General features: G+C 43.4%; 1 protein-coding gene across 4 annotated transcripts in view; it reads left to right on the forward strand.

Moving 5' to 3' along the window:
* The first annotated feature begins 12,741 nt into the window (after positions 1-12,741).
* Positions 12,742-24,966, forward strand: part of PLCL1 (phospholipase C like 1 (inactive)) — a 355,656-nt gene continuing 343,431 nt past the window's right edge. For 3 of the 4 annotated variants that reach the window (XM_084816919.1, XM_084816901.1, XM_084816910.1), the window contains exon 1: positions 12,742-13,455. In XM_084816919.1, the coding sequence (XP_084673045.1) occupies positions 13,228-13,455 (228 nt within the window). In that variant the 5' untranslated portion in view covers positions 12,742-13,227. Of the gene's footprint in view, positions 13,456-13,573; positions 13,792-24,966 lie in introns of those variants that run through there. The other variant, XM_084816928.1, reaches the window with a different exon arrangement.

Raw genomic sequence — 24,966 nt, forward strand, 5'->3', positions numbered from 1 at the left:
AATAATGAATTGCCTGGAAAAACACACACATGAAGACTGAAATGACAAAATTATGGCACCAACTAATTTCGGTCAATTCAACCTAAAGTAGCCCTTGAATGGGAACTAACTGATGTCAGAGAGCTAGGAAAATAGAAAACTAAATGGCAAGTTAATTTTAATGCTGAAAAATGCCAATGGTGTGCATTGGAAAGAATAATCTTGATTATACTTGCACAGTTGCACAGTGATAGTTATAGAATAAGCTCTTACAATTTAGAGAGGTGACTTTATTATTCTTGATACCATCAATGTATGACAGGAATAGAAAAAATCTTGGTAGGTTTTGGTAGCCAATAAAGAAAAATATAATGGACATCACGCACATATCAACCTTCATTTGTCTATAAAGTTATTGGCAGAATAATAATTGTTTATAAATTCACACTTTTTCTTCATTCACTGCCATGAAATGCTGGGGTTTATTACTTCTTCATTACTTCTTCATTATCAAACAACTAAAGCCATATTTCACATTTTCTGCTGATCTTCAGATCAGTCTTCAGCTTGTGCGTTAATAACTTACAAGTGGGATATGCTCATAATTTAAAAAAATTAAATATTTTTAGAGGAGAAAGATTTGGGGAAGAGGAAGAGAGAGGAGACTGGCATATATGTTATAATTTAAAGTGGGCTCTATGTTGCAGATTGAGGTTAAAAATAGATTCTAAATCTAAAAGGGTTGAAAACTGTTGCAGTTTCTAAACTTATGTGCCTATAATGCATTACAATTAAACAAAATCATATATGTGAAGTGTATTTAACTGACACGTGCACATTCTGACCCAGACTGCACATTTGTATCCCTCATTGCATTTCTTGAGGGATTTTAGTTTAAAGTATCTCTAATCCAAATGTATATTGCCAATATATCAATAAGATACCAGAAAGATGGAGCACGTTCTTAAGAAATAAGCAACATTATCACCAATTACATATAAAAATAAGACCCTTCCAGAAGAACATTAAAAACAATAAATTCTCAGCTCATATGGATGCAGTTGCACTTTTGTAATGATATCACAAACTGCTTTTAAAATCTCTCCCCCCCCCCCCCGCCCAACAGGATTTTGCTGTGTGATAGGGATGGGATGATGACAGGACTGCTGTTAAAACTGGAGTTTTCCTTGGAGAGAGAAGCTGTAATTTCTTTTGGGGTTAGGGATCCTGCAGTTCTGCAAGCAATTGTATTGGAGAATACCTTTAATGCCCAGAGTTCATATAATATATAATACAATTTTTTTTATTTCTTTAAGCATTTCCATCTTGCCTTTCTTAAAATATATTCAAAGTGGCAAACACACATACATTTTAAAACAACAACAAAAAGACCCAGCCAATCTGATCCAATCCCATATACATTTACCTGGGATTAGGTCCTTAACCTCTGACATCAATGGGACTTTAAAGTACTTACCTTTGGTTTGATTGTGGCTTTTGTTTCTAAGGGTCATTCCATAACAAGAATAGTCTAAGCTGACACAACCCAAGAAAGTGAAAGTTACAGGATTTGGCTGTTCATTGAGAACCATCTTTGCTGTGTGAATATTTTCTGAATCGAAGCTAGAGGGCGGTCTTGTTTCTGAAACGCTTCCTCTGTTGTTCTCAGGGCTATTTTTCAAGTGCTTAAAGTCTTTCTGTTTCAAATTACATCATCCTTCAAAGTTGCAAAGGACTAAAGAATGAAGCTTTTGCCTCATTTAAGAAGCAGCTGTACATGGATTTTCATCTTGCCATAGAATGTGACAGCAGGTGAAGTGTTCAAAACGTGTTCATGCATGACACACCGACAGGACAGTTTTGTGTATGCAACTGTATTCATTTGCGAAATAAATGGGCTTAGATGTTTAGGACTGCAGCTTCAAAACCTTCATTTATCTAACTTGCTTTTCAGTGTCTGTAATGTTAGGCGAACGTAAGCTGGCTAGAATGTAGATGTGATTGAAAGATGGTTCTCTTTCTACTTTGTATCATTCCCTCTAATAGCCAACTCAAGTGGTGGTTGAGTGCTGACAGAAACTGAGCCAAAGCAGGGCCACTGAGAAAAAGGAGGAGGTATCAGCCTGCTTGGAGGAACCTCAAGATTTGCAGAAGCAAAAAAAAAAACCTTTAAAAAAACAACCCCCCAAACTACTCAACAGCACGACAGCGACCAAGAATTCTGAGTAAACATGGTGGAATGTAGAGTGCCAGTTGGAAAAGAAAAATGGTAAAGTGAGGTGGTGGTGGTGGTACGGGTGGTGGAATATCCTCCTTAAGCTCCTTAAAGTATCCTGCTGGGTGTCTCCACAACAATGTAAGGAGAAGCCAATGGTGGCTCACCTGGATTTTTCAAGGAGCTGGCTTTGGTCTGCGCAGAGCTCCACGAATGAGTGCACCGCACCACTCTAAGTCCCTTCACAGGAACATACTTCCGGGTGGGGTGGGGGGACTGGAGTGAATGTCATCAGACTGGCAAGGGCTGGTTAACCAATGTGGGAGGCTTCCCCCATCCTTCCCTACAGCTGACAAAGCTGTGAACGATCAAAGCTTCGCCTTAATTACTCCCTTACAGTTGAGAAAGCAGCTTCGATATAGCGCTTCACAGCCTTTAGGAGAGTTAACCCTCTGAATACTTGAAGCACCCTGGCTCCAACCAGCCCCCTTTCTGATCCCCTTTCTCCTTTCCTCTGAAGCTCCCGATGCTGCAAAGGATCAAAACTGCAAATAAATGAATTCCAAAAAGCAAGGAAGCAAATATCAACGTCACGAAGCGTCAACATTAAGGCTCCTAAATGCGTTATTTCATTGCACAGGAATCTTGGTAACTTCTGGAGTGCACATTTCGGGAACAAGCCCCATTGACCACAATGGGAGTTACGTCTAAGTAGACACACATATGTGTGTGCTGGGAAAGACAGGGAGGGGAAGCCAGCCCCCTTTCTAACCCGATGCAGTGCAGAGTTGAAGGTGCAAATTAGTTGCTTCTGAACGACAATAAACCAAACAGTGGAGAATTGCAGCTTTGAGATAGCGCTTACAGCCTTTAGGGAAGTAGTGCTTTAAAATGTGTTATTTCAATTGAGGGGGGTCTCTGTAAATTCTGAAGTGTGCATTCAGGGGACAAGCCCCATTGACCACAGTGGGAGTTACTTCTGAGTAGACACTACTTGGTTTGTGCTGGGAAACACAGGGACAGGAAACACCCCTTGACGGGGGTCACAGTGAAGGGCCCACCCCTGGGCAGGGGTAGCATACTCAAGGTAACTGCAGGGGTTGGAGCACACAACAACGATACCACGGAGAACCCGACTTAAGGAAAAGAATCGGACTTAAAGTAGTCTCAGGAAATCCAGTTTTTCTGCAAAAAGCTCCAGGGTGGCTGCAGGCTGGCTATGAGATCATGTGCCCTGAACGATGTCGAAACAGAGCCAGCTCAAAGCAAATCAACCATGGAGACACCCCCTGGGAGGAGGGCACAGCTGGTTGGCAAGAATCCTGAACAGGAGCAGTCCTGCTTATGAGTTCAGGATACACTGCAACATTTGGTTGCAGCTCATGTCTGAGTTGTCATGAGCCAAGTTTGTTGACAGGACACATTTGTATCCCCTGGTTGGGCCTTCCATGCTCCATTTTTGTCAGTGAATATCATGAGAAGAAAATAAGTAAGTAAGTAAATAAATAAATGGGAATGTAGTCTGTTATATGCACATCAAACTTTGCAAACCAATAATTTCTTAGAGAAAAATTAATTACGCTGTCTCTCCCACCCAAAGAGAGAAAGGGGAAGATATATCCAACTGAATGCAGAGTTCCAGAGAATAGCAAGGAGAGACAAGAAGGCCTTCTTAAATGAACAATGCAAAGAAATCGAGGAAAACAACAGAATGGGAAAGACTAGAGATCTCTTCAAGAAAATCGGAGATCTCAAGGGAACATTTTGTGCAAAGATGGGCATGATAAAGGACAAAGAAGGCAGGGACCTAACAGAAGCAGATGAGATTAAGAAGAGGTGGAAAGAATACACAGAAGAACTATACAGGAAACATCGGAATGTCCCTGATAGCCATGATAGTGCGGTCACTGAACTTGAGCCGGACATCCTAGAGAGTGAAGTCAAGTGGGCCTTAGGAAGCATTAGTAACAACAAAGCTAGCAGAGATAACAGTATTCCAGCTGAGCTATTTAAAATCCTAAAAGATGATGCTGTTAAAGTGCTGCACTCAATATGCCAACAAATTTGGAACACTCAACAGTGGCCGCAAGACTGGAAAAGGTCAGTTTACATTCCAATTCCAAAGAAGGGCAACACCAAAGAGTGTTCAAACTACCGCACAATTGCGCTCATTTCACATGCCAGCAAGGTGATGCTCAAAATCCTACAAGCCAGGCTTCAGCAGTATGCAAGCCGAGAACTACCGGAAGTACAAGCTGGGTTTCGAAGAGGCAGAGGAACTAGAGATCAAATCGCCAACATTCGCTGCATCATGAAGAAAGCAAGAGAATTCCAGAAAAACGTCTATTTCTGCTTCATTGACTACGCTAAAGCCTTTGATTGTGTGGATCACAACAAACTGTGGCAAATTCTTAAAGTGATGCGAGTACCAGACCACCTTACCTGTCTCCTGAGAAACCTGTATGAGGGTCAAGAAGCAACTGTAAGAACCAGACATGGAACAACCGATTGGTTCAAAATTGGGAAAGAAGTACGACAAGGCTGCATATTGTCACCCTGCTTATTTAATTTATATGCAGAGTACATCATGAGAAATGCCGGGTTGGATGAATCACAGGTCGGAATTAAGATTGCCGGGAGAATTATCAACAACCTCCGATATGCAGACGATACCACCCTAATGGCAGAAAACGAAGAGGATCTAAAGAGCCTCTTGTTGAGGGTGAAAGAGGAGAGTGCAAAAGCTGGTTTGAAACTCAACATTAAAAAAATGAAGATCATGGCATCTGGCCCCATCACTTCCTGGCATATAGAAGGGGAAGAAATGGAAGCAGTGACAGATGTTATTTTCTTGGGCTCCAAGATCACCGCAGACGGTGACTGTAGCCATGAAATTAAAAGACGCTTGCTCCTTGGGAGGAAAGCTATGGCAAACCTGGACAGCATAGTAAGGAGCAGAGACATCACCTTGCCGACAAAGGTCCGTCTAATGAAAGCTATGGTTTTCCCAGTAGTAATGTATGGCTGTGAGAGCTGGACTATAAGGAAGGCTGAGCGCCGAAGAATTGATGCTTTCGAACTGTGGTGCTGGAGAAGACTCTTAGGAGTCCCCTGGACTTCAAGGAGGTCAAATCAGTCCATCCTAAAGGAAATCAACCCTGAGTGCTCCTTGGAAGGACAGATACTGAAGCTGAAGCTCAAATATTTTGGCCACCTAATGCGAAGAGAAAACTCTCTGGAAAAGACCCTGATGCTGGGAAAGACTGAAGGCAAAAGGAGAAGGGGACGGCAGAGGATGAGATGGCTAGATAGCATCACCAATGCAATGAATATGAACCTGAGCACACTCCGGGAGAGAGCGCAGGACAGGAAGGCCTGGCGTGCTATGGTCCATGGGGTCACAAAGAGTTGGACACGACTGAACGACTGAACAACAACAACAAACCTTTGGCAGTGCCATGAGTTGTCTCCTGTATCTGTTAGATATTGACAGTTGATTTTAATAGCTGGGTACTGCTTGAGGATCACAAACTAGCTCCCCTCCCCCTCTGCTTCATACATCAGTGTTTCATTGTGAAAAGCTGACTACAGCCCAGAGAAGGAGCTGCCGCAGAGAGCTTGTTTTGCCCTTCCCTGCTGGAAAGAACACTTCGCTCCAACTGCCAGTGGCTCTGGGGCTACAGAGGTGAAGGGAAGCATGCCCTGGCCCAGCCTTCCCCAATCTAGTGCCCTCCAGTTGTGTTGGACCACAACTCCCATAATCCCCAGTCATATGCTGGGTGGGGGATTATGGGAGTTGTGGTCCAACACATCGCGGGGGGGCACCCATTTGTGGAAGGCTGCTTTAGCCACTGCCATTGGCCAGGGACCAAGGGCCACTGGGAGGCTGCACCCAGTGCCTCCCAGGGAGACTATCCTGGCCCCAGCTGTTGGCCAGAGAAGGAGCAGCTGCAGGAAGCCGTCTTCCCTCCTCACTGCTGGAAAGAGCATCTATAAGAACTTTGTAACCAAGAACTAGTGCTTGAGTTTGTTTTTCCTCCTTCCACCCAGTCCCTTCTCCTTTTGAGTTGTAGATGATAAGTTTGAAGGCAGGGATTGCCTTCTTATTGATCTTTGTAAGCTGCTCTGGGAGCCTGTGTGTGTGTGTGTGTGTGTGTGTGTGTGCTGAAAAGCTGGGTAAAACTGTTTTAAACAAACAAAAATAAGACAAGTCACCTTTTCCTATGGGAAACAGGAGGAGCAAATGAAGTCACATTATCTTCCTTTTGGCTGATGTTAAGCTATATATTCTCAGTATATTTTGAATATTTAACATCAGTCTCATGAAGCACAAGATGTTTTTGTCTATTTGGAACAATATAATTTCAGTCACGAAGAATCATAATAAAAAAGGACTTTTGTCTCATTCCTTGATAGTGTTGTTTCCCCAATATTTAGTGTGATACGCTTTAGAAATGGTCACCTGTAACCAACTGGAAAAAAAACCCCAGCAGAGCACAATCCACTTCAGTCATACCAGATCATAATCACTTTGTCCTGGCCCAAACAATTCTGCCTGTCTCCCAACTCTCTAATCTTAAAGAAATATCTGAGGGTTATATGTATCTTAATGATTTTATCATGCACATTCAAAACTGTATGAACAACAGTTGCATCCATCTTATTTGTCTGCATAAAATAATATCTGCTGCTGCTGTTTTTGAATTGTTTTGTTGAATGTTTTATTGGCTGCTCTTTTAAGCAGATATAAATATTTACGACTACTACTACATACATTGATACTGGAATCTATGTCTGTCCTCCTGTGTGGCGCCAAACTATTAAAAATCTAAGCCTGGAGTTTTGATAGATCTATTATCCCAGCTTCTGCTCTCTAAAGTGGACTCCTGGACTCCTGACACCTTGTTCTTTCTTCTTCACCTTTTGTTCCAATAACTGTTGGCCAAAGCCTGGCCCAAGAAAGTTTCCTTAGAGAGTAATATGGTGGTGAGAGATTTGTTTTGGTTACGTCTGTGTCTGATACTTGCTGGATACATTTTAGAATTGGTCCTCTGAATGCATGCTTTTGGGATAGGATGAGCTCTCTAAGTTTCTTTTCTGGGGAAATCCAGTGAGCAGGATACAAAAGAAATCTAGGATCTCAATGATGGGGGTAAACCATTCTGAAATAGTTCTGAAGTGGCTAATCCACCAAATAAATATTGGTAAAGTGTGCCTCATTCCTAACCTTACCTTATCCGGCACTTTGGATTGCAAATGAACGCAGGGTATACTCTGCCTTGCAATGTATGGTAGTCCTATTCTTGTTCTTAATTATTTGTAGTCCATGCTTATCTTAGTATTATTAAAGACACTTACATTCTTTATTAGCCTAAAAATTATTAACAGGAAGCCATAATAAAGTCAGTGATATTGGACTGATCTACTTTATGGCTGCCATCTTCCCCCTAGTTATACCCATGAAAATCTAAATTAAATCAACTATTAATGGTGCAATCTTATGGCCCCTAGACATCCTATGGCCATAAGTTACTGGGGATTCCTTCCTCTGAGCTTCAAGACAGCTCTCTGACCTTGGAATAGGAAGTCAGAAATCCAACCCCCTCCCCCTCCCTATTTCAGCTGGCATGGAAAGAATCATGCCAGCTGCCCTCCGAGATTGGAAAATCAAGCTTGGAGAGGGAGAAAAGGAGGCATTCCAGTAGGCAGGGAGGGAACAAGACCAGAGAGGCCAGAATATGAGTGATCCTGAGTCTCTTCCACCCTTCTTCACTCCCCCTCCGAAGCTCCCACACTAGATGGGCTAAAAAGCCTGTCTAGTGAAACTGCAGGGTGGGCAGACAGGGAGATTGCCTCCGCCGCTCCTCCTGCTCTGCACTGGATGATTGGAAGCCTCCGTGTTTAGGGGCTTCCAATCATCGGGGGTGAAATTGATAGGATTGAGCCCTAAATCACTTGCAGGCTTGTGTGCAGGGGCATGCTGCTAACAGTGTTAGATCCTCTTAATCACTATCTCACTCTTTAATGACGTTGAAATTTATGGTCATGACTAACTGGTCATTTATTGGTCATGACTAACTGATCCTTTCGGTTTCAATGGGATTAAAGTGAGACTAACTTAGTCTGGATCCAGCCCAATGTGTGAAAGGAAACTATGAGGGACTCCCCCCCCCCCCCCGCCCTGGTTGCCTTTTCTGGCCTGTAACCCATTTTTATTATATATCAGAGGTGTTTTTTTTATCATTATATTCTTAACCATGTGAATTTGGACCATTTATTTTGTTTGTTGCATTATAACTTTTGTTTCTTATACAATTTTTGTTTCTTCATTGTGACTGCAATCCGGTGCCCACTTACCTGAGAGTAAGCTCCATTGAACTCAATGGACATACTTCTGAATATATGTGTTTAGGATTGCATGGTCAGTGTTTTAATTTTGGCAGTGATGTCTGATTTTGGAAAGGCATATTTTCTGCTGTCTATTCAGGATAGACACATTACCTATAGGACAGCTTTTTTGCTGTTGCATAGAAAGTCAGAAGCAAATGCTTCTATCCAACGGCAGTTCTTTGTTATTTCCATCTTTGTATATGCAAAGATATATATGCAAACTCTGTATATGCAAAGTTTAGTTACAGTACAGGCCTATAATGTGCACTCGGAAGTAAACCCCGTTGAACTCACAGGTGTGTGTATAGGATTGCAGCCTGCATGAATTTGTAGCATATTTTATAAGCTATATGTAGCTTCTGAGCTCCTTTCGCTTTATATCTCACAGCAATACAGTAAAATAACTTGCAATGATCTATATTGATAAACAAAATATATTATTTTGACAGTGTCGCATTACAAAACACTTATTATATTTTAACCCCTGATTATTTTTCTTTTGAATGTAATATCTTTATTATTGGGGTTTTAGGATTGTTGTGAGGTTGGCCCTTCAAGAAGTGATATGATTAGCTAGGTTGATCTTACTTTTAGCTCAAATTCACTAAGCTTGAGAAGAGGTGAATGCTTCTATCTAAAAGCAACTTTGCTGTAAAATAGTGGCCTATTTTACTGAGTGAGTGATGATAGCCACACATGATGAAACACACACACACACATCAACAATTCTTATTTCACAACACTAAAGACCTATGAATTTATACAGTTCTTGACACACATAACCTTAATAACCTGTGCCAAATTGGGTACCCATGAGGGATAATAACCTGCCTCCTCCTCACCAGGCCGAAGGGAGATTGACAGAAAAGCCAGTGCAGCAATGAGACTTAAACGCAGATCGATGAATTGCTGGGGGCCCTTGACACTCCCTCCCCCAGTGTCCTATCCTCTTACGACAACTTAATTACCCTCAAAGTGACCGGAGTTTGTCCTTTGCTTTAATAACTAATAGTGTGTTCCTGAATCTTTCTAAATTTGGGCTGTTCTTCTAATTTATTGTGACTTATGCACACAAGTCCCAAAGATTATTCTATTTGTTCCACAGTGGATCCTTCCATGTGGTTTTGTGCATAGATAGATCTGTGGATTGAGGCACTAATCCAACACTGGCCTTACAAAAGGAAATAGAACAAGGGATCTCTGACCCTAAAACTACACTACAGGGTAAACCATTAGAACAAAGCTGCATGCATCTCTTCCCAAGTCACCTTGGGATAATGGGGGCAACTGGGAGAGCAGTTATCACCCCCCCCCATTTGAATTGAAGGCTATCTTCATGGCTGATGAGGGGATGAAGCCTCCACCTTTTTCAGGATTCTGCTGCTCCCTAAAACTTTGCTGGGCCCAACTGTCTGAGAACCACTAAACCAAGGGTGGGGAACCTGTGGCCCTCTAGATTACAGGTGGGCAGAAAGTAGATCTCCAGATGTTTGAAACCACAATTTCCAGCATACCTGACCATCAGCCATGCTGGCAGGGGCTTCTGGGAGTTGAAGTCTGAAACATCTGGAGATCTACCGCCTGCCTACCTCTGCTCTAGTGGTTATTGGAATACAACTTCCGTTATTCTTGACAATTGGCCATGCTGGCTGGGGCTGATAGGAGTTGGTGTCCAGCAATATCTGGAGGGCCACACCCATGCCACCTGGGTGTATATGCATCCTACCATGCACTAAGCTCACCCATCCATCTTTTTCCAGATTTTTATATTTTACCTTGATCACTTTAGTTTACAGAAGATTTGTGTTAACAAATGTCCATTTTTAAATTGGCTCCATAAAGGATATTACTACAATCGCATTTCCTCATCTGTTTGTGGCAGCAATTATCATGATGCCTCCAAAAATATTAAGCATTTTTTCTTTCACATTCACACATTACATTCGTTGTAAGGGTATAGCCCTCAGTGTTTTATTCTTGTTTATAGCTAATAAGTAGAAAGAAAGCATAAACATTGTGTACTGTCTGTGGATTTACATACCAGAGGTAATCTAAAGAAAGAAAAGAGGTGACATTGTTATATATTTATTACATTTGTATACCACCCAGTAGCTGAAGCTCTCTAGGCAGTTCACAACAATTAAAACCATAAAAGCAATGTAATACAATATAAAAGTTTAAAAATGTAGCACTACAGTATAAAAGTAAAAACCAAAATAAAGCCTAGCAGCAGTTTGCATAGGGTTTAGCCTGCAATCCTCTACTACAGATTTCTTTTGGAGTAAGTCTCAATGAAAATGTGTCAGTTTATTTTGTCTTTTGATTTTACTTGTGTAACAGACAAGGCCTCAGAAGTTCATCATGTAGTGGAGTAATGTAGTCAGGAAAAGAAATCCAGAACGCTTGATGAGAATGTGTATATTCTGTGTTTGGTTTGTGGAAGCATAAAGGAAAATGTATAAAGTAATCTTGTACTATGTGGTGACATGGTTTGGAGGGGATTAATCTGGAGTTAATGAGACTTTCTACAAGAGGCTGTTAACACACTGTATCTATTTTCGGTTTCATCGCAAAATTTCCTTTCCTGCTTTTCTGCTACATAAGTTCTAGGTGGCACTGTGGTATAGTGGCATAGCACAAATACACACATAGAAAAAGGGTTTTCTTTTGCTTTCACAAATAATATGGCATCATCCCTGCTTTAAAAAAAAACAAACTCCCCCAAAGTTCTGTTTAAAAACAGAAGCGAGACTGGACAGTCACAACGTCATCTAAAGAACCTGTGAACAACCGGGACTAGGGGATGTTTAATGCACAATAAATGTAGAAATTTTCAATATGGATTAATTGGGAGTTAATGTGGGTGTGCTCATCATTCTGACCAGATGGGTATTTAAGCAAAAGCCCTGAGGGCAGATGGAAATAGAAGGGGAAACATTTCTGTTGTTGCTGTTAGTTCTTGTTCAAAGGACATTTGAAAGAAATGCATTATGGACAGAGTGTGGGAGACTTGGATAAGGAATTAGGAGATTGTCCTAACTTGTTGAGAGCCGTAGTATATTTTCTTGCCTTCTGGAAGAAGGAGACTGCTATGCTGATCCTGTCTGGGTTGGAAGCTGCTTTGCAGTGAGGAGCTGAAAGACTGGTTGTTCAAGGAGTGAGACTTGGAGCTGGTGGCTGCTAAAGAGCTGGAGTCTGGTGGCTGGTGACTTCCTGAGCCAATGCTGAGAGTAACTATACTTTGCCATCTTTTGTAATAGCTGTGAGATTTTGGTTTGTGATGTTTGTGACCGGTTCAGCTATGAACATATGAGGAATTGTGCTAAGCCACTCAGTTGTGTTTGGCTGTCCTGCGAAGGACCCACTGGAGTTGATATTCTGCTGGGTGTGTGATTTTTGTTTAATGTGTATTAATTAATCTCTTGTTCAGTGACTTGCCTTTGTTTAGATGTGTTGAGTAGGGTTAACTGCCTGAGTTGTAAGTAGGAAGATTCACGTTACACTTGTAAGCCACTTTGGAAGGATTTTATCCCTAAAGGTAGGATGAAATGAGTTATGGTGGTGGCTACAAGAGAGAGGGCCTTTTCAGCAGTGGCACCCTCCCTGTGAAATGCTTGCTTGACAACTATTTTGGTGTCATTTAAGCACCAGCCCTTTTAGCTTTTATTCCCTGTGACTTGAGATTGTACGTTGCATGACAGATTTTTGTTGTTTTAATTCATGTATTTTAAACGAATTCAATATCTTGTTGTCAGCTGCCCTGAGAACTCTACTATAGGGTGGTTTATAAATACCGTCAGTCAATCAATATGATAGATCAATAACAAATCAGTTTGCTTTGAAGCAAACAGACACAAGAGGAGGCTAGCCTTCAGCTCCCGCCCACCGTTGAATTGCGGAAGCTCCCTAAAAAAATCCACCCTTTCTTGTCCGTCTGCTCTTCCTTGTGTGCGAACGGCCGACCGACCACTGGGAATCTGTTCTCAATAGAGAACACATTCCACTCTCAGCCTCTTTCTCTCTCGCCAGCTGCTCTGGCCACGCCCCCGCGGGCTGGCGATTGGCCGCGCGGGCCCCCATCAGAACGCTCCTTCGCCGCTGAGTGGCCCGGGCTGGCGTCCATCAGCCTCGCCTGTCAAAACAAGCCTGGCTCTGTCACAACAGAGAAGAGCGAGAGCGGCGGCGCTTCCTGCTCGTTGGCGGGCTGCGCGGTGCTCCTTCGCGCGCCGTTCTCGCAAGCCCCGCGCCCGCGTACCCAGGGATGCGCGGCTCGGTCCCCGGCGAGGGCGCCCCCGCTTGCCTGGCGCGCGCGCGGGGGTGAGAGCGAGCGAGCGAGCGAGCGTGAGCGGCCGTTTGCCATCCTCCGCGGCCGCAGAACTCCCTCACTGTCCAAGTTCAGCGCCTTCGTGCCGCTCCCCTGCTGCCGCTGCCGCTGCCACCGAGCCGAGCGTGGACCGCCCGGGCGAAGCGAAGCCCGCCGGAGTTGTAAGCACGCGCGGGCACGATGCCTCTCGCCGAGACGCTTGCCGCCGCCGCCGCGGTGCTGTAGGAAAGGGTCCGGTGGTCGGGGCTGCCTCCGCCGCCCCCTTCCTCGGAGCGGCCTCAGCCAAGTTGAGACTCCGCTTTGTGGGGCGGAAGGCGCGATGGCAGAAGCCGCGGGGAGCCGCGAGCATCCGGCGCTGGCGGCTCTCAGGGGCGAGGACGACGCGGAGATGTATCCGGAGCCCGGGTCCTGTGACATGCCGGCGGCGGCGATGGGCAGGAGAAGGGAGCGGAGGAGCGGAGTCTCGCTGGCCGGGGCTGCCGCCGACCCCGAGGCCGGTCTCCTGGAGGCGGCCCGGGCGACCCCTCGGAGGAGCAGTATTATCAAGGTAAGCCGGGCGTCCCAGCTCGGGGGTGCCTCTCCAGGGAGGTCCGGTTTACCGATGGACCCGCACGTGACCTTCGCCCTGCATGGCGGTCACGCGTGTAAGTGGAGAGGGTGAAGTCACCCAGCGTTCTTCTTTGTATATGGCTTGCAGCTCTGACCTGGGCAAAGCTGGCTGCCGCCGGTACATCAGCCCAAAGATGCGCGCTAGGCGCGTCCCTCTTTTTGCCGGCAGCGAACAGGCGCGAACGGCACATTGCGCGTGTAGCGGAGCTCCGAGGGCGGGCGGGCCGGGCGCACCCCACCCTAAAAAGCAGCAAACCTACAGCCTCGGGAGGAGGTGAGCTTGAGTGGAGAAAGGATGGGGAGTGGGGAAGGGGCGTCGAACGCGGTGGGGCTTAGAGCGCGTGTTTATCCGCATTAACCTGTGGCGATGCTCACAAAGGGGTAGGAGAAATCGTGGACTGATTTCAGGGCATGGTGAGGAGGGAGTTTTGAGGAGGCTCAGAGCTTTGGTGAGATGCCTCACTAAACTGTTGCGTCGGCGTCGGTGGCGTTTAAAGTTTTGTTCGGGGTTCAGCTAATATGTGAAGATGCTGGGGGAGGGGAGAACGAGTCTCAGTAATTTCTGCCATTCCTAAAGCGGAAGACTTTCAGTCTGGGGGATTATCCGGGGTGATACCCAACATCTCTTTTGCTGATAGCCAGCGGAGAGGCGGCTGATCACATGGCCCATTCTCTTTGTTGCAAGCAAAACATATTTAGGATTAAGAAAAGGATCTGTCCATGAAACAGGGTCCATGTATTTCAGCATCTGTGCTACCTGTATGCTCTCTTCCTATGAGTATTAGTACTAGAATAATGGGCAACCCCCTGGATGTCGATGGTTAGGAGCAATGATGTTGGTCTACTAGTTAATTACGGGCATCTATCCTCTGGACAATTTCTGTGTAATCCTATGGGGCTGTGATATGGCTGTTTGAATGCTTTTCCTAACCTAGGTTTGGAATAACAGTCAACAGAGGGGTTCACACTTTCCTTTCTTGCCATGGAGTAAACTAAATAGGCTCAGAGGGTAACTACCTTGCTTCTGACTTGCTCTGTCATGTGCCATTGTTTCTCCCTTTGCAACCGTTAGGATGACCCATGCTGTGTGGCAGTGCTTTAAACGGGATTATGGGAGGTACTACATAGGAGAAGATCACATTAAGCTAATTAATTAATTGAGAGCCAGTGTGGTGTAGTGGTGAGAGTGTTGGACTGCGAGCCAGGAAATCCTGGTTCTAGTCCCCACTCGGCCATGGAAGCTCACTGGGTGACTTTAGGCCAGTCACAGACTTTCAGCCCAACTTACCTCACAGGGTTGTTGTTGTGAGGATAAAAGGGAGAGGAGGAGGCTCATGTAAGCCGCCTTGGGTTCCTTGCAAGAGGGAAAAGGCGGGATATAAATGCAATAAATAAATAAATAAATAATTCTGTCTAGGATAATAGTAGTTACTCCAAATCCTACATCCATTTGTATACTACTGCCCTTTTATTACTTGTTGCCTTGAGGTACTTGGAACAACTGCTGTGCAGTTCTTTGCAGTTTGATTTAAAATCTGTTTTAAATTTTAATTCAGATTTACCACTTGGGAAGCAGATAAGGGAGGAATGGAAGGAACCCTACCAGTGGAGGTTTCATCTGGAAACTGTTAGTGAGTGTTAAATTTTTACTCAGCAGAAAAAGTTTTAGACAGCGAAACATGTATGGGGATGGTCAAACATGAGGATCTTCTTAATTTGCTTAAAATGCTGAGAATCAAAGCAGAACAATGTTTCTGTAAAAAATATGGAGAGAAAAATATGTGGGTTAAGATTATTAGTTCCTACCTTTGACTTTGAAGGAATCCTTGACTTTGTGTTTGTTTGCTATGGAGCCAGTTTTCAATGGGTACAAGTAAGGATGGGTAAAGGAGAGGTAAACTAGGTTCCTGGTTTTGTTCATCAAATTTTATTAATTTGCAGAGCAGTGCAAATTAACAGATGCCTCCTTCCCCTTTTTGCTAGTTGTTAATCTGCTATTGTGGTGAACATCTGAGTACAGGAGAATTTTCAGTTAGTTGGCTGGCCAGCAGAAGCTGGACAGGAAATTCAGCTGTCATGTCCATTTTCAATCAGTTACCACCAACAAGCCCTCCTTTCCTTTAATGGGTAGGTAGAGGTGAAACCATCCATGTTTAATGCTATGTGTTATCTATGCAGAAACATATCTACACATTTAAGATTCAGCAATGTATCAAATAGCTTTCATGCAGAATTAACCACCAGCATTTTAATGTAATTGATCCTACCATGCAATCTCAAGCAATTATGAACAATCTTGTATTACTTAAGAACTTACAAGTTAAGATATTCAGCTAGGCTGTATTGAATAGTGTACATTTAATTTATGATAGTATGAGTTATTCTCAGTTGTAGATTATATGGAATGGGGGGGAGAAACTGGTCTGAAAAGGGAAAGTTAAAATCTGAGAAAAGGGACATTGTGTATGTCTGTGATTTTTGGTCTTTTTGGTTTTTGGGAGAGGCTTTATTAGGTGCTGGGACACTTCCTACAGATTACCAAACTGTATCATAATCATGTTATGCATTATGTAAAAGTGAACATCTTAAAAATAATACCTTGTTCTATACCTTGTAACTACCCTGTTACCTCTCTTGTAACTACCCTGCCACTCCCTTGTTCTAGCAATCCTGCCAGTCTGTCAGCTGTATAAAAATTTGTTGTTTTTTAAATTTAAAAATATGCTAGTGGTCAGTAATTTAAATGAAAAATGAAAGTGATGGGTTATGAGAAATGTGTTTGTGACTTATAATAAACCTTTCCTCTTGGGGTGGTTTTGTAAACCACAAGTAGACTGTAGTGTGTGGGTTTGTTTGTTTTTTTAAATCACAGAAGGATTAACACCTCCATCTAGTAGAGGTAATAAGTAATGTTCCCTCCCCTTTAAAAGAAGTGTTGATTATAAAAACAAAACAAGGCACAACGGATGGAATAATAGATGGGGAGATTCTCAATTGCTAAGGTTGCTGTCCTATGTACACTGACTTTGGAGTAAGCACCATTGAACTCAGTCTGTCTTCTGGATGAAGATGCATTGGATTGCAGAATAAGAATATTTTCACTGGATAGGGTAGGGTATTGGCAGACATGTCATACTTGGAGTTAGGCACTGGGAAAGGATGCTTCACGAAGTATGTTTGGAAGGTGGGCATCTGTCTACCCCCTTCCCCTGTAGTGTGTGACATGGTTCGTTTGCCTGAGAAATCTGCTGGTTGGTTGTCCCATGTCTTCGCTAACAGAGTGGTTAGAGTGATTGGATAGGTATACTGTTCAAATCCTTGTGCAACCCTGGAGTAGTTAACCATTCAGTGGCCTTGGTGACGTTGGTCTCTCTCTGCACCTAATGGACTTCTCCGGGTTCTCATGAGGTCTGGTTGTGAGCTGCCTTGGTCCCTTATTGTTAAATTGAATAAAGAAAGCAAGAATGTTCCTGGTTGCTGCCTGCTAATCGTCTCCTATTGACTATTATCTGGGTGCTATTGCTAATCTGATGGGGTGTTCCAGAAGATCTGTAAAAAATGAAGTCTGTGTCAGTTGTTACTGTTAGCTTCAGTTCTTGTTTGGCCCTTCAGATCTAGGATACTGATTCCAGTGTTATTGTTGGCAACTATATTTTGTGAAGTATCAGGATTCTTGTTGATGTTGGTGAGCTTCGTGAGAGTGCAGAGTTAGGACTAGAAATGTTCTGAATATAATTTTTAATTATTATTATTGGAATGAGCTCCCTCAAGAACTACAATTGGCCCCCACTCTCTTGGCTTTTAGAAAGGGTGTGAAGACATGTCTTTTTAATTTAGCCTTTTAAATGATGTAGCTTTAATGCTTTACAGTTTAATATTCTTTTTATCATGTTGTTTTAAGTCAGCCTTCCCCAACCTGGTGCCCTCCAGATGTGTTGGACCACAACTCCACAGTCATTCTCAGCTAGCATGGCCATTGGCCATGGGAATTACGGGAGTTGTTGTCTGACACATCTGGAGGGCACCAGATTGGGGAAGGCTGTTTGGAATTGTTGTTCACTTGCTTTAATGGCTTTTTAGCAAATAAGGAGGTATACAAATATTAATTAATAATAATTATTAGTCATTTCAGAAAGATTTGAAACTTTTTATTCAGCTTTCCTTCCCACCACTGCTTTTCACTCTTACAGAACGCTACAAATTAATGGAAATGCTAGGAGATGTGCTGTGCTTTGCTGGGTGCCATCATGGCCATCTGCTTTGTTCCATTCAGCTCTTCTGCTCTCCCCTCCCCCCCGCTTCCCTAGCACACAAGACAGAACAAACTTTGATCCAGAATTCCATGAATATCTTTCTGTTGCCATCTGGTTGCAGTCTTTCTGTAGCCTGCTTGATCCGTTGTTATCTGTAGTTCTTTCTCCACCCCCCCCCCCCAAAAAAAAAAGTCTTAAAAGAAGGAATCTGAGGAAAGATGGCTACTGGGTGATTTGCTGACAGTTAACTTAATGTAATCAACTTCTCATTTTATTAATTTCAGCATTCATGTAGGAAATTTTTACTCTGTTTAGGTGTTGACTAAAGAAGGTCCTCAGGTTGACCCTCCAGCATAAGCCTCATGGAGTTTGCACTGCTGTAGTCATTTGAACATGTGAGCTACTAACAAAACTGAGGCAGGTTTGCAGATTATGCATCTGTTCAATTTGACAGAATCAAATACTAAGGTTTTTCCTGGACAGTACTACTTCAGGCTGCAAGTTGGAAGTTGCATTTCGGATGCTACGTGTGTGTATGGTGGTGGTGTGGGAAACCCTTCCAACTCCCTGCTCATAGAAAAATAGCAACTTTGGCAGAAGGTTTGGGCAAGCGTTTCTCCTTGACTTGGTAGTTTTGTATGTGCAAGGAGTGTTTTTTAGGTGGAGAACCAGGGATGGAACAAAGCAATCTGTTTCCTGAGGCAGAGCAGCGAATGGCACCACCCAACCACCCAAATCAAGGTGCAAAGGACCCAAAGCCAGCCAAGTTATTTTAGCACATGGGGCAGGAAATATCACAAGCACCTCTTCCTGTCCCTGGCAGTAAAAATACAATAACAATGAAGTAAATAACCAAGTATTTGCTGCTCTGTCAAAATCTGCTACCAGAGGTGGCTGCTTCATTCTGCCTAATGGTAAGGCCGTTCCTGTGGAGAAATTCAAGAGTGCAACCCTGTAGAGTGTGTATCCTTGTAAATGTGGACCTGGAAACTCAAGGGAGTGAGGAAGAAGCTTGGGGAGATGATTGCCAACAGAAAAAAATGACCAGGAGGGAAAGGATTAAGCTCCCCACTACCGATTTTCCACCAATTCCTCCCCCCACCCAACTTTCTTGGGGCTTTGTTCAATGAACATAAATTTATTGTGTAGTTTGTCCCTGATGGCTTTTGTGCATGATACAATATCATTTGGATGATTGGCTGAGGAAGGACTGAGACACACTGTGCTCTTAAACTGAACTGTTCCTGAGTGGCAGGAAACCTATCCTGACTCTCAGTAGCTCGAAGGCACTTCTTGCCCAGGAAAGTGATTCGAGAGGCTTCCTAATAGGCTGTTTTGCTTCAAGAAGATATATACATCTCGCTGACATTTTTACCCTCTAAAAGCTACTGATAAGAGAGAATTTAATGCTTGGTTTCATTCAGCTTGTACTTGAATAAGATACTGTGATCAGGCAGTTAAGATACTTAGGATGTCTGGTTTGCAATATGGGGATGCCAGAAAGAGAAGCTTGGACAGTGTGTGTGCTTTTTTTTTCTTTTCTCTTTTCTTTCTCTTAATAGGGCTGAAACATTATGCACACTTATTTGGGAATAAATCCCACTGAACTAAGTGAGACCAGAGTAAGCGTGTATCATTAGATCAGACTGGATGTTCCTGAAAGTTACTTCTCATCACCACGAACAGTTTATCTACATGCCAACTTTTTGATGGTAAACTACACTCTAAGCATCTCAAAACATCAAAAGTTTTACATATTAAACATAACATTTCAAGGCGATTCATTAACAGTTACAGATTAGCTAACTGTTATAAGGCAACGTAATTCAAATAATCATACAGATATTAATAAATACACGCTGATCAAACAATCCACTGATAATTCATACTATGGCCTAACATAGAAATACAAAAACATAGTGTGGGGTCATTTTTTCCCCCTGCTCTTTGGCTTACATATCATCCAAGGCTAAATGTGGCTCCCAGCAACAACTCTGATGATCTGTAGGGAATTTCGCCAGCAGGAGCAGCCTTCATAGCCAGAGTTGGTCAGGGCTCTGCCTTCCCAGGCCAGGTAGAAATGAGCAAGTTTGGAGGATCAGGGACCAAGTTTTGCTATACTTGCAATTAGATTGTCTTCTGTATATTATTTCTATACATGAATGAAAGAATAGTGCAGCCATGTAGAGCACATTATAGTAATCAAAACCTCCCATGCTTCCTGCTGTGTCGGAGTTCCTCCATCCCTTCTTCTTTCTCTAAAGAATTCAGAATTTTATTGGAATTCTGTTTCTTGTAAAAAAGAAAGAAAAAAGTAGTAATTTTTAACATGGTGTTTTATTCTTTTATCCTATTTTTGTATCTTTTAGTCAGTGCTCTGGAATCTGTCTGGATGTGGAGTGGTATATAAATATTGTAAATAATATAAAGAAGTTATCATTTTTGCTGACAGATGCTATTGGAACTGGTGCTGGGGATGGGATAGTCATGGCTCATGGTGGCTGATTGGCCTTCTCTGCTCTATACACTGCTGTTGGGTGACTTTGCCAAAACTCATGAGTTATATGCTGACGACACTGAGCAATGCTTACTCAGGAGAGTGTAGTGGTTAGAGTGTGGGACTGGGACTGTGGAGATCCAGGTTCGAGTCCCTACTTTTCCATGAAGCTCACTGGGCGACTTTGGGCAAGTCACTGACTCTCAGCCTAACCTCCCTCACAGGGTTGTTGTGGGAATAAAATAGAGAGGAGGAGGACCATGTAAGTCCCCTTGGGTTTCTTAGACAAAAAAGGGCGGGATATAAATGTAACCAATAAATAAATATAATGAATACCTCATAACGTCAAACCGTAATGCCAGTCAGGGAGGCAATGTGGTTCAACATGAATGGAGCCTAAGTTTAAAAGAGTGACTTTGGGCCCATTTGAATCAGAGCTCAACTCTTTTTTAAAAATTAGGCCCATTCCGAATTACCAGTAATTAATCTTTAAAGCTCTCCGTGGCTCCCACAACCTGTTCTTTCCAGCGGAAGTGGCCTTTCATGCCTCTAGCTCTGTTGCCCTTAGTAATCCAGCCACCTGCTGCCCTGTTAAACAACTCTGCCCTCCCCCCCACTCCCATTGCTGCCTTTCCTCTTATACCTGGAGCACTCTTTCCTCCTTCAAATCTCCCCCCAAAACTAGGGGCGTTCACTGCTTCAGCTCAAATCCCAAAGCAGATCGGGGTGATTTGGGCTGAAGCAGTCCGGTTCGGAAGCTGGTTGGACCACTCCTGAAGTGCTTTGGCCTGATCTGGTCAGCTGCCTGCTCAGCTACACGAGCCCCCTGCTCATTACCTCGGCCTATGGGGAGCACCCGCAGCCGATGCCATCTTGGAGGGAGTTGCCATGGGAACTCTTCTTCTTCTGGTAAGTAAATGGTGCATAGATTACAGCTGTAAAGGGGCTACCTACACAATGTTACAGGCGTAAATGGCCCATTTACAGCTGTAATATTGCGTAGATGGACCCTTTATGGCTGCAATATATGCACCATTTACTTACCTGAAGAAGAAGGGTTGCCATTTTAAAAGGAAATGCTGACTCCATCCAAGATGGCGGCAGCTGCGGGCGCACCCCATGGTAAAGAGGAACAGGAGGCCTGTGCAGCGGGGGTGTGTGTGTGTGTATGCGTGTGTGCGCGAGGGTCGCGGGGCTGAGCGCTTTGGCTGTCCAGATCATGCTTTGTATCTGGAGGCCAAAGCGGGTTGGCCTGGCTCTGGATCATCCCAAGGTGGGTTGAGGTCAGTTCGGAAGCTCTGTTTCTGGGGTGGGGCGGGAGGGTCCCTGCACAGCCCTACCGAAAGCCACTGTTTCTGTGGAACCTTTGGCCTAATCTATCAGCACCATTCCTGGCCAAGATGAAGCCTTACCCCAGGGATAGGCAAGCTTTTGGGCACATTTGGAAATCTGTGAAACTGCCCTGGGCACAACCATAAAAAGGCTGCCATGGAATGGCTAGTCACAAAGGACAAGTAACCTGCCCAAGGCATTCATGGGAAATGAAGATGACAGCAGTTAGATGCTCCCACCTCACTTCGAAGCAATCCCAGCAGCCATTAAGAAAATATATAAAAAATTAAAATGGGAAGGAGTAGGGTGTCTCGGTGGGCGCACATCTGGTGTGTCTGGGCACAAGTTGCTGCCCATGGGCGCCACATTGCTTACTCCTGCCTTAAGCTATAATATGTTTATTTGGGAGAAAACCCCACTGAACACAGGTTAGTGGATTTTACTCATTGCTGAGGAAAGGTGTTTGTTTTGTTTTTTGGCTAAGTTTTAAGCTAAAGAGCAATACAGGGAAATCCTTTCTTTCTGCTCTTTTGCATGTCAGCAGTATAATATTTTTGTAAAGTGTTCCCGCATGGAACACAATGGAAAAACAATGCCAAAACAATGCTTCCCGCTCTGCACCACAACATGACTAATGGTCATGCTGATCTCATTTGTGGGCTATTCTACTTGGATTTGATTCACATGAAAGTTCAGGGCCTTCCTTACTGTCATGTGCTTGTTTCCACTGGTCCATTGGATTTTGCCACTTCTTAGTTGTTGTAATTATTACTGTTATTATTTTAGTTCTGCTTTTACCCTCTAAAAAAGGAGTTGCTCAAAGCAGCCTAGAACAGGGGTGGGCAGAAGGGTAGCTCTACAAAGGTTTTGCACTTCGACTCCCAGAAACTCCAGCCAGCATGGCCAGTGGTCAGGAATGCTGGGAGTTGAAGTCCAAAACATCTGGAGATCTACATTCTGCCCACCTCTGGCTTACAAAATATAATAAAAACAACAAAAATAATTAAAACACATTAACAAGCTAAAAGCACCAGAAAACACGAAAAATCATATCAGCAGTCAATCAATACAATTAAGCAACAGCAGAGCCAAATGCTTGCTTAAACAGAAATGTCTTCAGTTGCCAGCGCAAGACAGCCAAACAGGAAGGTGACCTAAAGTCTTGAGGCAGGGAATTCCACATATGGGATGCTGTTCAAACCTGTTCAGGAGCCTTCAAATAAATAAACCCAGGCTACCTGAGAGACCACTTTCTCCCATACGAGCCTGTGCAGTCGTTAAGATCTTCTCGAGACACCCTTCTTTCAAGACACCTGCCATCAGAGGTATGTTGACGTGAGAGAGGGCTTTTTAGGTGACTGCTTCCAGGCTGAGGAATTCCCTTCCAAGGGGTTCGCTCCCTCTCTGCTGTCCTTCCACTGGCAAGCAAAGGCTGCTTTATTCAAGAAGGCCTTTGGCCTGTAAATGGATCTGTTGGTTGGGATGCTGTTTTTATTCTGTATCTGTTATGTTTTATTGTATTTTGATGTGTTTTATTGTTTTAATCCATTTTAAATTGTTTCTATTAGTTGCCTTGAGTGCCATTTTTTGGTAGAAAGGTGGCGTATAAATCAAATCAATCACTCATTCCCCTCCCCACACACACACATACACCTGGTGTTCAGAAAGTTCAGGAAGGGCAGTTCCACATGATTTATCCGAATGTGTAGTTTGGCTGTTATGTATTTCAGTGTCACCAGGAATAAGAAGTACTTATGAAGTCTGCTAAAGAAGATGTCCATGGTTTTTACAAAAAATGTTTAACATTCAGATCCAAAGCCTGAACGAACATTACGTTTCAGATTGGACTTCTGTCGCATGTTAGAAATATTCTAGTCCAGGGGTGTCTCATCTCTTTCAGCCCAAGGTCAAATTCAATTTCAGAGAAGCTCTTGGGGGTCACATTCCAGTGGTGGGCAGGGCTGAATGCCAAAGGGCGTGGGACCAACAGTAAAAGGGATGGGATCAAAATACCAGCATATTTTTGCTTAAATCTCTTGCTGCCAGCAACTAAGCTTTAGGAGAGCCATTTCAATCGTTTAAAATGGGGGGAAATGAGCAAAAGCTGGGAAATCTCCAAATGATTGGCGGTCAAGGGAAAGGGGGTCAGGCCAGGGAAAGTGTGTGTGACCAATTGAGGAACACAGGCAGGACGAGTTTGGCCTGCAGGTGGGGCTGAGGTTGACACCCCTGTTCTAGACAGCAAGGCATTCTTACGCATAAATTATATATACCCCCCACACATACCATATGAAATATGGGGGTGGGGGGAAGTGTTAAATGTGCAGCAATTAAGTAAGTCAAAGCTATATGTTTTTTTTTTTTCTGAGCAACATTGCTCGTAATATTTATAGCTACCAGCTTCCATGAAGTGTGGGACTGTGATGTTTGTTTGTTTTCCCGGCAGCAAAGAGCTGACATATGACATTGAATATCATAAGTACTCTATGGATACGTTAGAATCAGGAAGCCTGTTAGAGTCATTGTATTTGCATGGAGACAGAGGTATAGAGGGCTATTACAAACATTCTATCAAAATTTGTACTGTCACAGCCTCCTCCCCCGTTCCACCTTCCCGCACTGCTAGACAGCCACAATTGGCTGTCTAGCCGCAAATGCAAGGCAGGAGAAGTGTGGAGGGAACAATCCCCTCCGTGCTTCTCCTGCCTTGCATTGGATAGGCAGTCGCCTATCTGAATAGGATTGTGCCCTAAGAAACTAAAGAGGTAATTAGGTACAGGTAACATTACATATGGTGCAGTAAAGCATCTTATATATGGAAATGCAGAAATACTAACCCTGCTGACTTTTTAAGGAAGGCTGATCGTAAAAAAAATAAATGTGTAATTGAAGTCAGTATCAACATTTGTATTTATTTCATTGACGTTGAATGGCGCCCAAATTAGTGTGTTGTTGTTGTTAGTGGGAGAGAGCCCTGTAAAAGCCAAACGTTTTCCCAATCTGGGAGCCGCCTTGGGAGGGCTTCTGCTCTGAAAGGCGGCCAAGAAATTTTTTAGATAAATAAATAATCTGCCTAAGGAAAAAAAAAATAGACAGTGGAATAAACAATGTTATTTTGGAAGACGCAGCATGACATTCATAAATCACAATTTACCAAGGATTGAAATTTTCAGGGTTTATTTTAAGCAATCTGTGAGACAGAAATTACAACCCACTCATTTGCTTCAAACTTGGATTAGTTTAGATGGAGTAATTCTTGGCTGAAACAATTTCAATGTAAGGAAAAAGCCCCAGAGTAATCAGAGGCTCTAGCCTCACCTCTGTGTTCATCTCAAGATAACAGATTTGGTAAAGGAATGTGGCAGAT

This window comes from Heloderma suspectum, chromosome 1 (assembly GCF_057233095.1).
Source record: "Heloderma suspectum isolate Gila_16-S chromosome 1, 16-S_ref, whole genome shotgun sequence".
Taxonomy (NCBI): domain Eukaryota; kingdom Metazoa; phylum Chordata; class Lepidosauria; order Squamata; family Helodermatidae; genus Heloderma; species Heloderma suspectum.